The following is a 14,193-nucleotide window of genomic DNA, read 5'->3' on the forward strand; positions in this document are numbered from 1 at the left end:
ACTGTTTTTCTGCTCCATGCGATCAGTTGAAGGTGAGTGGAAAGGCTCTGTATAAACATAATTATGCTTGAGTAGCTACAAAGGGATATTTTCCACCTCGAGGTTCGCAGTGTCGTACACAACTCAAAATCCGCTATGGTTGTTCGTGATGCCACTCGATGGATAAAAAACGGTTGCTGAAACCCAAGCATTGATTATTGTGAACAGGGACTGAAGCACTTCGAACAGAAAAGTTGTACATAACAATCCATACAGTATAAAATGCAACAACAGAGGCAAAGTTGGAGGCACATAAATGAGGTGACGAAGACATACACAGTACAACCTGGAGACATTTAAAAACGTATATAATTGTGCTGGTGTGGGGAGTCTTTGATATTCGTACTCGGTGCATGCATTAGCAACACAATCGTTGTTCTTATTCGGTAGCTCATATTTGCCTGGAGATATGGGTAACACACGTGTGTGCCTCATGCTGTAAAAGCAAATGCAAGATTTGCAAAGCAGACTTCCATGCTGCACAGCACGCTGTGCATGTTGTAATACACATTAATGTTTCAATGCACATGTGCACAGGCTGCGTGTATATTTTGTATTTCTCATGCGATACTTTAACTGCTTACTGTCATATGAGTGCTTTTCGCAATGGGCATGTACTTTTAGGATTATGTGGAATGGGCTTGCTGTGAGGGGTTCTAGCTTGTGTGCCGTCCTACCTCCAGGGGAGCACGAGGGCTTCCCCGGGGTCTCGCAAACCTACGCGCGAGCCCTTTAGAAAGAGAAGAAATACGAAGGGTATATTTTAAGAGATGGGACCTGTTGCGTTATTCTCCGGGGATCACGTGGTGCGGCAGAAGGCGGAGGCTCGCGCTGCTGTCAATGCCATTGCTCAGCGGGAAGAGGTCTGCGCTGAGCATCAGCTGTTCACATCCCCGGCCTGCTGCATAACAACACCCGAGCACAAGACAGGGTGCACAGCCTGCTCCCCTCCACGGCTTCCCTCGGCAGAGCAGCGGGCAAACAGAAGCAAGGCGCCGGTGAGTGGGTGGAGTGTGGCAGCCTGTGCCGTCATGTCTTGTTTATTTCTTCTTCCTGGGGCAGCGCGTGCGTGTGTGAGAGACGGCTGCATCCTCCGGGTGATGGTGCACTTGCCGCTTTCTGCTTCCTGTGTGCGCGTGAAATAGGGGGACACGCTTCGCCTTTCATCATTCACTGTACTTCTCGGGCTGCAAAGTAGATGCGTTCCCTTGATCTCCCATGCCAGTCTTCTCCCCGGCGGGCCCTCTCTTTGTTTCTCTGACTCTTGTATTGAAACAATGTAACCGCATTTTATAAAGTCAGAATAAATGCCTGCAAGCTTCGTTATTTGTATCAAGTTCATGTGTAAAGGCAACTTTCGTGGCAACATTTCCTGAAAATACGTTTTATTGAGTAAGTAACATTTGAAGCGAGTGTTATATTAACGCGTGGTTTCAGGACTTGCACAAAAAAAATGCATTTCCCATGTGCCCCTAAGCCCCCACCCCTCTCCCCGTGCTTTGTTTCTGTCACTGTGTTTCTCTCCGCCCCAGTTTCCAAGCGTGTTGTGTGTTTCATTCATTCACAAAGCGATGTCCTTGATTTACACACATTTCGTTAATGTCTCTAAACAACTGCACATAGGCAGATGGCTGTGTTTTTTTTTATATAGTGTAGGAGAAACGTAGACTTTTACAAAACAATATATCGTGCGTTTTTTCTTGTGCATGGGCTAATGTTGTTTTCATGGATTGTTAGCAGTCCTCAGAAAAGTGCAGTAATGATTTGTTACTTTTGTGACATTCTTCTTTCCTTTCTCAGGTTTGGAACATTGCCTCCTCTTTATTCTTCAGCCATGATGACGTCTTGCAGCAGGGTTGCCGGCAGAATGCTGGAGATGGTGCAGAGGAGTCCACGGGTCCCTCCGCTTGCATCCCCCGGCGGCAGGACCACGTGGCAGGCGGTGAGGGTCTGCCATGCGGCGGGGGGCGGCCAGAAACACACAGCTAAGAACCAGGCCGTCAAGAAGAGGGGCTATGACATCACCAGGAACCCCTTCCTCAACAAGGTGAGCACCCACCGCAACAGGGGTCCAGCTTTATCTGTGGCAGGTCCTATTTTGTGGAACAGCCTCCCCATAGCTATCAGACTGTACAGAGAACATTTTCCGTTCAGGAAACAATTAAAACCCTTCCTTTTTCAGAATTAGGATACCACTTCAATGTTATAATGGTACACGGCTAGGGTCTGTTCTTTTGTTTATTGATGGTGCTAAAGGGCGCGGAGATACTCCTCAGGGAGTCGATTCCAGCGCGGTACAAACATGCAAATAAATAAATAAACGTCCTCTTTTCATGACTGCAAAAACCTCTTACATAGATATAAATGTCCATGCAGTAACCTAGCAACCACTTTCTGTGTGCTATGGAAAGAGCTCCAGAAGTAGTCCTCTTTTTGGGGAATTTCTGCTGTGAGCCTACACCCATTGATCTAATCTACAAACTGTCTTAAAAGGTGTGTCCATTCTCAGAATGGCAGATTTATTTTCCAGAGCCCTCCACAGATGAGTCCTGAGCTCCTGCCTAAGATGCAAGAGGCCCCCTTGTTCATTTCCCCCTTACTTACATTGGTGTTGGTGTTGGCGTTGGTGTTTAGTCGCAAGAGCAGAACCACCTTAACAATAGAGCCTCAAACAAAAGGAGCAAGAATTGCCCTCCAGACTTCTAGGAACTCAGGGTTTTTGGGAATTGTTTTGACTAGGGATATGAATGCACCTACACCTAATCACCCGTCGGAACACTGCCCAGCACAGCCAAACCGATCACCAGGCCTGCAAACTCCAGACAGCGCCAGCATGGCATAGCACATAGCCCATCATTGCCTGCAATCCTTCAACTGAGAATCTGGGCACGTGATTGCCACACCTGGGTCAAGCATCAGCGTTGTGACATTTCTTGGCAAATAATGAAATAGTAGCCGTTATACGGGCAAGCAGCCACTCCGTACTCTGCTTAAAAAAGTGCATACAGTCTTTTTGTTTCTTTATCAACAGTTATCTTTCACAGTTGTATCGAGTTCTAGCCACCATTTATGTTGATTCGTATTCATTCTTTGTGTTTCATAGATGTACTTAGCATCGACATGAAAAATTGTCTGTGTTGGCAAATTAAGCAAAAGAATGTTATTTTAAAAGTTTGCTTCTCCTGTTTTTCTAGTAAGGCATCGCCTTCTGATTGGAATCCAAGCACTTAGCCTGTTTCTCCCTGCAATGCCTTCCTTCGAGCACCTGACTTTGAAATTAAAGCGCTTATCCTGGAGACTGCCTTCTTTGAGGCTTTAACTACTGCAGTAACTTCAGGCTTGGGTACTTTAGCACACTTCGTGATTTATTTTAATCTAATTTTTTTTTTAACTAAGTGCGAATGATAAGGTCTCACTACATTCAGGGTCAAATAGCCCCTAATCTCCATACTTACCAGAAGGCAATTTTTCCACCCTTCTCTCTGAGATTACAGGCAGTCCTCTGAAGTAACTCTTCCTAACCCTGATGAGACAAACTGCCTGTTGATCTCACACAGGGCCACACCAGGTAGAGAAATGCATTAACGCGCTGTAGGACACTTCAAGGATGGTGAAAGCTTTGTTTAGGCATAACCGTCCTCTGCCGGGTGGCATCCTAAATGAAGAATTGAAAGTGAGCGTATAAGAAGGGTCTGTTAGAGTGTCCTCAACACATGGCTTCATTCGTATTTACCAAGAGTTTAGAGTAATTAGATCCTGGAAGTATTACAGCTTCAGCAGGTCCTACTGGTGTTTGAAGAATATTGAAACACTGGATGTACAGTGAAGGAACATATGCGTCGACCAAAGACAATGATCCATTTTTGTGTACTTCTCATTCCTCACTCCGTAAGGTCTGATGGATTGGTCATTATCTTAAGGAGCATCGAGTTTGGATTCTCTTTGAATATGACCCCACGCTATCCGTGCCCTACACTGTCTCCATCTCGGGTTTTTGGTAAAGTTCTCCATGGCTGTGGTGATTGTTTGCCTGCAATGTTCTTGTCGCTCACACTCTCTTCTAGAATGATAAGCAATTTCAGGGATCTTGAATATACTGATGTGAGATTTAATTTCCCTTATTGTGTGTTTCTTGCTGTGTTATTTGCTTTTTATCTATCAATGTTCCCTCTCAATACCTGGAATAATTGTGATTTAAAGTAGCCGCTTTTATAATGGGTATTTTATAATCCTTTCTTGTTTTTATGAATTTTTGTTTAGTTGTTACGCAGTCCTAACTCCAATTTATTTAATATAAATCCTTTCATGTTTAAATGAGATGTTGATGTGGTAGTAATGACCAGCGTGCTATGAAGGCTTCCTGAATCCAGTGCTCTTTTCAAACTTTGTAAAGACACAGAGGTGGATGGGCTGAGTTCCTTTTCGGCATAGATCCCAAAGCATTCGTTATGAGTGGTGGCTACATTCTGATGTGTGTGGGATCTGCTATTACATATATCGGAATTATGAGTTTTGTGATAAACCGCATTCTCCAGATAAATATCAGCATGCCAAACCTGCCAATATTTATCAGGGAAAAAAACGTTAGTCCCCATTTTGAGCAGACAAACTAGCAATAGGTGACAATTATCTAACTCGATAAATTATGAACAATTTGATGTTTTTATTTGGTGTAATATTTACCACACCAAACACAGGGCGACTTGTAGGGAGGGCCTAAATGTTCAATGCAAATGAGGGCTTCCACCTTGCTCCCCTGCATGCTAACCCTCAAAATATGAAGTCAACATTCCATGTAGCAGAGCAATGATGCAGCAGAGAGAGAACCACACAAATGCTGCTGTGGAAGGGAATGCACCCAGTAATATCATTAGCTTTGTTTTTATGCAGTGTTTCATCCTGCAATGTGTGACCTTTTTTAAGAGCAGCTCCCCACTAAACTAGGGTCCTAATCACAGAACATTTCAGGTTTCCAAGGGAAACATCCATGTGCAAAAATGATCTGCAGTTGGAGAGTACACAGCGAGGGATAATACAGCAGGTAGCCGGGACTTCCGCTATCTTAGATTTAGTTAAGGGGTGGTATTACGAGTTCCCAGGGAACCGTGCATTGGAGACCAGTGGGAATGCCAGGAACATCCACAGCGTCAAATTAGGATGGTCTCATGAAGGGCTATAAATATAGGGGCTTCTCTAAATGGAATACTTGTAAAAAGAGGACCAGTGCAAATTCCCATTTCTAGTAATTATAACCCTGCAGATGTTCTGGAGAAGTGTGACTGACTAGTAGCTATGTAAATGTGCTTGCAGAAATGCGATTTTTATAGTTTTCCAATGTTAGTTCCTGAGATTATTTGAATACCACGAAAAAGGTAAATGTATACAAATTGTAGGTGTTGCTTAAATTTACTCTCTATTTTCAAAATTACGCCCACATTGATATACGTTTAATTAACCCAAAGCAAGATGGCCAAGTTGTGCTTCAGCATTTGGTTTTGGAAATTCCTATGCTATATACACACCCAGTACTCCTCTTTGAAACAGTGATGCTGAAAAGCATCAGAAACCGGCCCGACTTTGTGACCAACTAAGATGGCTGAAACGGAGTACGAGTGCCACAGGCTCCGTTAGTTGTTTGTTCATATGGTCAGAATAGCCCATATTGGAGGCCCTACCTTTCAGCTAACCTTTTGATTATTTCTGTCACAATCATATTGTCTGAATTTTTTTTAAAGCAAACTTTATACATGATTATGCATGGACCGAGGATATTATTGAAAGATTTGGATGTTCCAGTTATCTATATTTGCTCTTCTGTTTTGACTATTTCATAATCGTTGTCTTGTTCGTTTCACCCACTTCCCGAAATAGCTCCCTGTTGCACATATTTGGTGCCTAATCAATCCCACAGATAAGGAATTGTTTCAAATAGCAGAAAAGTAAATAGAATTTTCTTTCCAGCCACCTACTTGCATATTTGCATCATGGTAGGGAGATGACGTTATAACGTGGTTCAGTTGCTGACTTGAAAAACTTTTTAGATTAGATTTAATGTTTTTATTTTTTCTAAATCCTTGTTTTTTCAAGATACGCCTATTAAGATTAGTATGCGTATAAGGGTTGAAGAAAAAAGGTGCAGGCAATATAGAGCTGGTTTTCTTACCAAATATTGTTCTCCAGTCGCTCCTAGAACTATATATTTTTTCAATGCAGTTTCCCATGTTTTCTGGAACTTCTCGTTCCCATATATTTATGGTAACTTTCCAATACCACACATTTCCCCATCTCTTCTAACCAATTGATACCTGGGCCAGGTCTCCATCCAATGTCTCATTTGACCCAATAGTGTAATCGTAGACCAATCGCTTATCAAAACATTACTCTGTTCCCTCATGTGCTTAAATTGGAGAGTGTAGGGGCTGCTTAAATATGACTCTGCCAGTCCTGGGGGTGACCGCATTCTTTATGTGGTGGATGATGTTCCACCGGTGTGAGTTTGCCTTGCAGATCCATTCTCTCTCTTGCACTGTGGGTGGAGTACACCAGGTTGAATATTATACTGTCAAGCAGGAAACCCTGACTTGGCAAGTACTGGAAGCCATCATTTATTACACCTCTGATTTAGCTGAACTTGCATCTGAATCCATATCAGTGAAGTGGAACCAATGCTAAAAATGGAAGCCTCTAGTTCATAACTTAATATCACTTTCCTTCCCATAAAATCTAATCAGCAGGGTTGTTATACGCTTCTTTTACAGTTTTGGTCAAAGGTTGAGCAGGTAGATTGCATTCTTACATTTTCATATCTATTTTATGTGGGATGTCCGTGCAATTAATGACAACCTTTAACGCATTGTTAAGCAACGTGGATCATCGCCAATGCTAGGAACACCAGTAGTGCTGTGCAGTTGTAGTCAAAGAGCAAAGTCTTGAGTCTCTTTCGGAACTCTGCCAGCGAGGGGGCTGTACGGAGCTGGAGGGGAAGGTCGTTCCAGGCAGCGATAAGTCACGCTAGGATATGGCAGTACAAATATATATGGATAAAATGGCTGAGTCTCTCTTGTCAACACCTGTAGTATGCTGGATTTAAAATTCACCAAGTTGGCCTTTGGGATGGTCTCTGAGCAGAGTTGTGGGGGTGCCTGTGCACTACTTTGCAGGGGGGGAGCATACATGTCACACTAAGGCTGGCGACTAGTCATATTGTGTAAACAATCTTGATTTTTTTTTTTTTTTGTGCTGCTGCTAAGGTAAGGTTGCAAAAATAGTTCATGAAGGAGCTAGGCAATGATGGAATGCAACAACAATGAAAGTGCTTGAAGGGTTAGATCCTTACCCCAGGATCAGAGTGGTGCCTAGACTAGCTGAGGCTAAGAAATGCCTAGGTGTGTGTTGAGTAGTGGCCAGAGTTTTGCCTCTTCTCTCCACCTAAAGTGATGATGCAGGTGACTGTAGGGCAGCACAAGCCTGAAATCCAGGCACAGAAATACTGTTGTCCCATTGAAGCTGGTCTGTGTTGTGGTGTAGTTCACTCGTACTGCTTCTTAAGACTGTTGCAGAGGTAGATTTGATTTGTGTTGTATTGTGAGTGGGGAGGTACGGTGTACGTTATAGGCTTGCTCTGAATGGTGGTTCACAGTTGAAAACTCTGCACTGTATGCCTACAGTTAGCCTGGCCGTGGCATTGGACGGCATTCTTTATTAAACCGGTTAAGTCATTTGTAAAGACACAGGGCCGGATTGGGAACCCAAAGCAGCCCAGGCAATTTATTTGGACCATCCCCTGTAGGGGGAGCGGACGGGGGGGGGGGGTTCTGCAAATGTGAAGCACTGCTGCTTTTGTTACTGGGGGCCGATATTGCAGCACTGCTGCAAAACCATTCCCCTCCCTTCCAGCCTCCTGGGGAAATGCCCGATGCCCGCTACGGCCAGTCCTGCCCTGCAAAGGCATGCTGGTCTGTTTAATAAACTAGTAAGCGTGCTCTTGTTCAAATCAATGGTCTTGTTTGTGCTGCCGAAACCAGTTTACAGTACACAGTAAGTTATTGCTTCTGTGCATAGCTTGCATACTTATGAAAAGAATGATTGTGTTATTTGTTTCTTAAACTCTTCATTTGTGGTAAGTGGGACGTTTGTACTAGAAATGTCATGTCATTCAGAAGCACAAATGTGACACATAGCTAGATTGGCAGAAAATATGGAAAACCTAATACAGATTGAGTCACTGATGTCTTTTACAATGTTGCTGACATTGATGGATAGTTGGTACAAGTAGACATTCAGACAAGTACCATGGTGGAAGTGTATTACAACCCCATTTTAAAACTTGATGCAGTATATATCCTTTTTTTAAGAGGATTGCTCTGGAGAAATATCCTGGGAAAAGCAACACAAATGTTAACCCTCATGTCAAAGGTATGCCATTGTACTCCATCTGGACACCTTCCTTCCCTTTTCCACTCTCTTCTGTGTTCCAGTTGTTGCCCATGTGATGCTGCGTGACACTTCCTTCACAATAGTCAAAAGTATGAATGGCATTGAAGAAAGGGGAGTGGAGGCACAGGTTCGCAAGGTCATGATAAATGGCTTAATGTCCTTCACTGGTAATTAAACACCACCAAACCAAAATGAGAATTCTGTCGACTCTTTTCTACCTAGGAGTCTTCATCCTAGAATGTGGATCTATACCAGGAAAGTATCTGCCCGTGGTCAGATACTGAAATCGGGTGACCTCTTTTACAGAATTCCAATGACACCCATTGTTCCAAAAGATGCCATTCCTTGTTCAAAGTCACTGGTGCCCCTCTGGGGCTGCATCCACGCTAGATCCTTAGGATCACCACGGATTATTCACTATAATTTTATCTAAATTGATTTTACATCAATATCCTAAAAATCTGGCATTAATCTGTCCTTCTCAGGCTTACGTTGGGCACACATTCTTAATTGAGTACCAGTTAATAAAAGGGGCATTCCATTCCTGACTGCCCTGACTTCGTTATCGCTAAACAATTGCGTTACAGCTGCAAGCAGCCAGCCGCCATAAAATTGTATTAGTCATAACGCTTCACTGATGAGCTAGACCACCACATCTCCCCTTTCGACCAGGACTGTGGATCAACATGGTCTGGATGTGGGGATGACTGATGCTCACTTGTGGAAAGTGCACAAGATGACTGGGCCCACTTCAGCAAGTGAACGTTAGTTGTGATACTAGAATATCATTTTCATTATATCGTCTCACATTATTTCCAAAAATATCTCCTCATATGAATTTCTCTCTCTCACTCTCTAGGAATATATATATATATATATATATATATATATTACCTACTGGCGGTCGCCAGTAGGTAGTTATAGTTAGGACCACATTTCCATAGGAAATCCGCAACATTCTATTTTGAATAACTTTTGCGCCGGTCGACGAATCCTTGCGAATTTTTCAAAATAGGTGGGGCGCTACGCTCCGCTCCTACCCTGAAAGTCTCGGGGGGATTCGTCAAGCGGGGGCTGAGACAAAAGGGGGGTCCCAAAACGCGTTTTTCCCATGCATTTTTCCATAGGACCTTTAGACACAGCTACAGCCCGAACGGCTGAACAGAATTACTTGAAATTTGGCAGAGAGGTAGTCCTCAGGTCAAGGAAGTGCCTTTTGTAGGTTTGGTGTAAATCTGTTCAGTAGATTCTGAGAAAATAGCCTTTAAATCAATATATATATCTGAGCCAGCTTACGGTGCGCTTACGGTGCGCTTACCGTACGCGTACGGTGACGTGCGTGAGCGCGATTCTGATTGGCTCTTAGATCTTAGTAAACATTCGAATCGGCCGAAACCAGGAAGCAGCGGCCGCCATTTTCTCTCTCGCACTCTGAGTGGGGCAGCATAAATGAAGCCCAAAAATGTGTAAAGGGGCAGTATATTGAGATAATAATCACCCAGCAGTGATATACGGGCCCCCAAACAATCCCCAAGGCCAAAAGAATTTTTTTTTTTTTTTCGAAAAATCGCCGATTACGCTTACCGTACGCGTACGGTAACATTTTTTTAAAAAAAATAAAAATTATCCACACTCTCCCCACCCCATGTGCAAATGGTGCCCGAAGGGCACCCTTTGTGCATGGCATATCAAAGCAATGAAAATAATAAACAAAACATTTCACAACGATGCGCATAATATGTCCCCCATGTGCGCACGGTGCGCGAAGCGCATCGTGCGTACATGGCCCATCCCGCATAATGTGGGCACGCGGTGCGCGCAGCGCACCGCGTGACCACCGTGCGTGCATGGCACTAACTGCGTAAAGTGGGCGCGCGGTGCGCAAAGCGCACCGCGTGCTCACTGTGCGCACCGTGCGCGCACGGAACGAACTGCGTTAACTGGGCGCGCACACCACGAATGGCGTAAAGTAAGTTAGCATTTAAAAAACCTTGCAAATTCACTGAAAAAACCATAGGTTTCACACATGTTATAGTTAGCTGTACATTTTACTGATAAAAAAAACAATGAAATTCCCCCGTTATAGTTACTGTACGCAACTATAACTCACGCGACCGTAATCCTCTGCTGATGACATATGTGTCTTTATGAAAAAAAAATATTTGTAATATATGTATAGCTAAAATTTAATGGAAGAAGACATGGGCAAATAAGTGTCTAAATACAGTATTAGCATCAGCAGAGGATTACGGTCGCGTGAGTTATAGTTGCCTACAGTAACTATAACTGGGGAATTTCATTGGTTTTTTATCAGTAAAATGTACAGCTAACTATAACATGTGTGAAACCTATGGTTTTTTCAGTGAATTTATATATATATATATATATATATATATATATATATATATATATATATATATATATATATATATATATATAATGACTCACACAGATAGATTCACCAAAGAACAAAAATATATTTCCACCACAACGTTTCAGCTTCCGCCTTCCTCAGGTAGTACAAGATGGTTTGCTCTGTGGCTGCACAGATGACACCGCTAAATTTTCAAAAAGCATCATGAGTGAAGATTCCATTTGAAATGGGGAATCAATGCAGTCCTGAGAGCTCTTCAGATATGCAGTAATCGGGTTGTATTGTCAGTAATGTTCAGTCCATCTGGACGCAGTGATTTTTAAACGGTACATCCAGAAGTTTTTTCTGGAGTCCAGTAGTTCTTCCTTTGAGACATGTTCCACGGGGAAAATCTTCAAATCTGATAGTGAATGATCCACAAGGTTAAAATGATTGGCTACAGGCTGGTCAACTTTCTTATTAATTATTGCCGATTTGTGGTTTCTGAATCGTGCACGGAGGTCATTCACTGTTTGGCCTACATATTGTTTTTTACAGCTTTGCCGTTGGCACTGAATCACATAAATAATGCATGTTGAGCGAAATGTCAGATGCTGCCTTATTGCATAGGTCCTTCTCATAACAGAACTAGTTACTGATGATGTTTGTAAAAGATATTCACACGTGATGCACCTTTAGAGTCCCAGCAATGAACCCCTGCATTTGTTACAGCTTGCTTGAGTTCAGCTCTCACAATAAGAGATCTTAAATTTGGAGCTCTGCGGTAAGCAATGACTGGCGGTTTTGGAAAAACCTTTTGCAATTTTTCACAAGTGGACTGTAAGGGAAATGTTTTTTGCATTATATTTCTGATGGATGATAGTCAAGCACAAATGGACTTCTGTCACTTTTGTTTCTGCTGTTGGTATTCCAAATAAGTGCTTCTCTGGGTAACTGCAAAGCAAGCTGTAACAAATGCAGGGGTTTATTGCTGTGGCCCTAAAAGGTGCATCACGTGTGAATACCTTTTACAAACCTCATCAGTAACTAGTTCTGTTACGAGAAGGACCTATGCAATAAGCCAGCAAATTACATGTCGCTCAACATGCATTATATATGTGATTCAGTGTCCACGGCAAAGCTGTAAAAAAACAATATGTAAGCCAAACTGTGAATGACCTCCATACACGATTCAGGAACCACAAATCGGCCAATAATTAATAAGAAAGTTGAGCAGCCTGTAGCCAATCATTTTAACCTTGTGGATCATTCACTATCAGATTTGAAGATTTTCCCCGTGGAACATGTCTCAAAGGAATAACTACTAGAATCCAGGGAAAACATCTGGATGTACCATTTAAAATCACTGCATCCAGATGGACTGAACATTACTGACAATACAACCTGATTACTGCATATCTCGAGCGCTCAGGACTGCATTGATTCCACATTCCAAATGGAAACTTCACTCATGATGATTTTTGAAAATTCAGCTGTGTCATCTGTGCAGCCACTGAGCAACCCATCTTGTACTACCTGAGGAAGGCGGAGGCTGAAACGTTGGAGTGGAAATATATTTTTGTTCTTTGGTGAATCTATCTGTTTGAGTCACTTCTTTCTCGGATATTTTATTTCTTTGTGACTAATTGTATCCTTTGGGATCCAGATTTTTGCCCTGGCTGGCTGTTGTTTTCCTGTGATCCTTCATCTACAAGTGTGTGGGTGTGTGTGTGTGTGTGTGTGTGTGTGTGTATATATATATATATATATATATATATATACATACACACTCTAACTTTCAGCCTGCTTGAGTTGAAATTGTATTTTGTGCATGCTTGTTTACACGGAGAGTATGCGACTTGGCCACATTACCCACGTTCATCCACAAACCCCATCCTAATCTTCATTTTGCTCTGGTTTAACATCGGTCCTCAGCTGGAAAAGCTAGTGCCCTGTTGAATGAGCTGCTTTGGTTTGAGGGGAGTAATGGGTGTTTTTTAGAGTTTTTATCTGTCCCTTCATACAGACAAGGTTTCTGACAATGCAATGTCCATCACCCTGGCCCACAATCTGTCAGCCTTGTGGAGAAATTGTTTTTTTCCTAGACTACCCAAATAAATCTGTGAGATTCACGTACAAGTAAATAAAGGAAGTTGAATGCAGAGGAAGAAGCAAAAATAAGGCTAAAAATGTCTCATGAAATGGAGATTTAAGTCCTGGGTTTTCTAGTTCTGCTTGGGTCTGCAGGCAAAACATGATGCAACTTTTGCAGCAAATCCCCTCAGTCTAAGCTGAGTCCTCTTCTCAAAAGCTTAATGGATTGTGTCCCTCCTCCAAAACCTACTAAGGTCTGCATACCTCCCTAATCGTTGTAACAAATGCAGGTTTGACTCTCCACTCTCTCAGTGCTTAAATTGAGCCGGTGGTTTGCAGGGCACGCCACCGGCACTTAATTGTCAACACTGGGGCTTGTGGCAGTCTGACCCAAGGTTGAGCTGTCTGGCTAATTTAGAGATGACGACAACAACAGTTCCTCATTAATTCAATATACATTAAAAAGTGACTATTACCTGCCGCCCACGCCATTCTTATAGCCGTGGGGGACTGTAATAGTCTGAATTGTCACAATTGTAGAAGTCTGATGGTTTGTAGTTGTGTTTATACTGTCATTGGCAAAACTGGCAGGGGCAATGTGTAGTGCAAGCTGCAGTGGACTACTAACGAGAGCCCTGGCACTTAGGTTTTATTTTACAAATTAAGCTCTGCACTCTCCACTTGTGGACTTGAAGCTCACACCATGAAGTTGGTTCTGTTTAACAATAGTTAGTCGGTTCTGAGGTATGGATTTGTGTGAATTTCCGAATTACAGGGATCTCCTCTTGGTTCAGAGAAAAGCCTGATTTGACTCTTACAGTATTTCGTTGTTTTCAATTTTATTTGATATATTCAGACATTTCTGGTTCCATTTAGATGCCAAAGGCACAGCTGTAGATGTGTTTAAAACACGAAGAAACACCCCAACATTGTGCAGTTTAATAGGTAGTGCTATTTGTGGTTTCATATCACAAATAATACCTGGTATACAGTTGAGCAGGAACAGAAAATCCTCCAATTTCTGGAGAAAGCGCTACATCGAGTGGTGATCCACTGTGCGGTGTGCCAGTCGAACTGTTCTCGGCTGAGAGGAAACAAAGGTGGAGAAGGTTGGAGGCTTTGAGTTAGTGCACACCAGGCTGGGGCATCTGGTAGGGCATCGGTGGGTAAGGGGTGATCAGCAGAGCCTTGAGGATAAGAGGGAGTATGGTCTCTCAGACATCGGTCTCTTAAATCGATAGCCTAGGAGTACTAGTTCCAAGGCCGGACTG

At 42.8% G+C, this 14,193-nt stretch overlaps 1 protein-coding gene across 1 annotated transcript in view; it reads left to right on the plus strand.

Annotated features, from left to right (window-relative positions):
• The first annotated feature begins 829 nt into the window (after window positions 1–829).
• Window positions 830–14,193, plus strand: part of ME3 (malic enzyme 3) — a 473,564-nt gene continuing 460,200 nt past the window's right edge. Inside the window, exons 1-2 of the mRNA XM_085623151.1 lie at window positions 830–1,037; window positions 1,840–2,086. Of these exons, the coding sequence (XP_085479277.1) occupies window positions 1,874–2,086 (213 nt within the window). The 5' untranslated portion in view covers window positions 830–1,037; window positions 1,840–1,873. The remainder of the gene's footprint in view (window positions 1,038–1,839; window positions 2,087–14,193) is intronic.

This window comes from Triturus cristatus, chromosome 8 (assembly GCF_964204655.1).
Source record: "Triturus cristatus chromosome 8, aTriCri1.1, whole genome shotgun sequence".
NCBI lineage: Eukaryota > Metazoa > Chordata > Amphibia > Caudata > Salamandridae > Triturus > Triturus cristatus.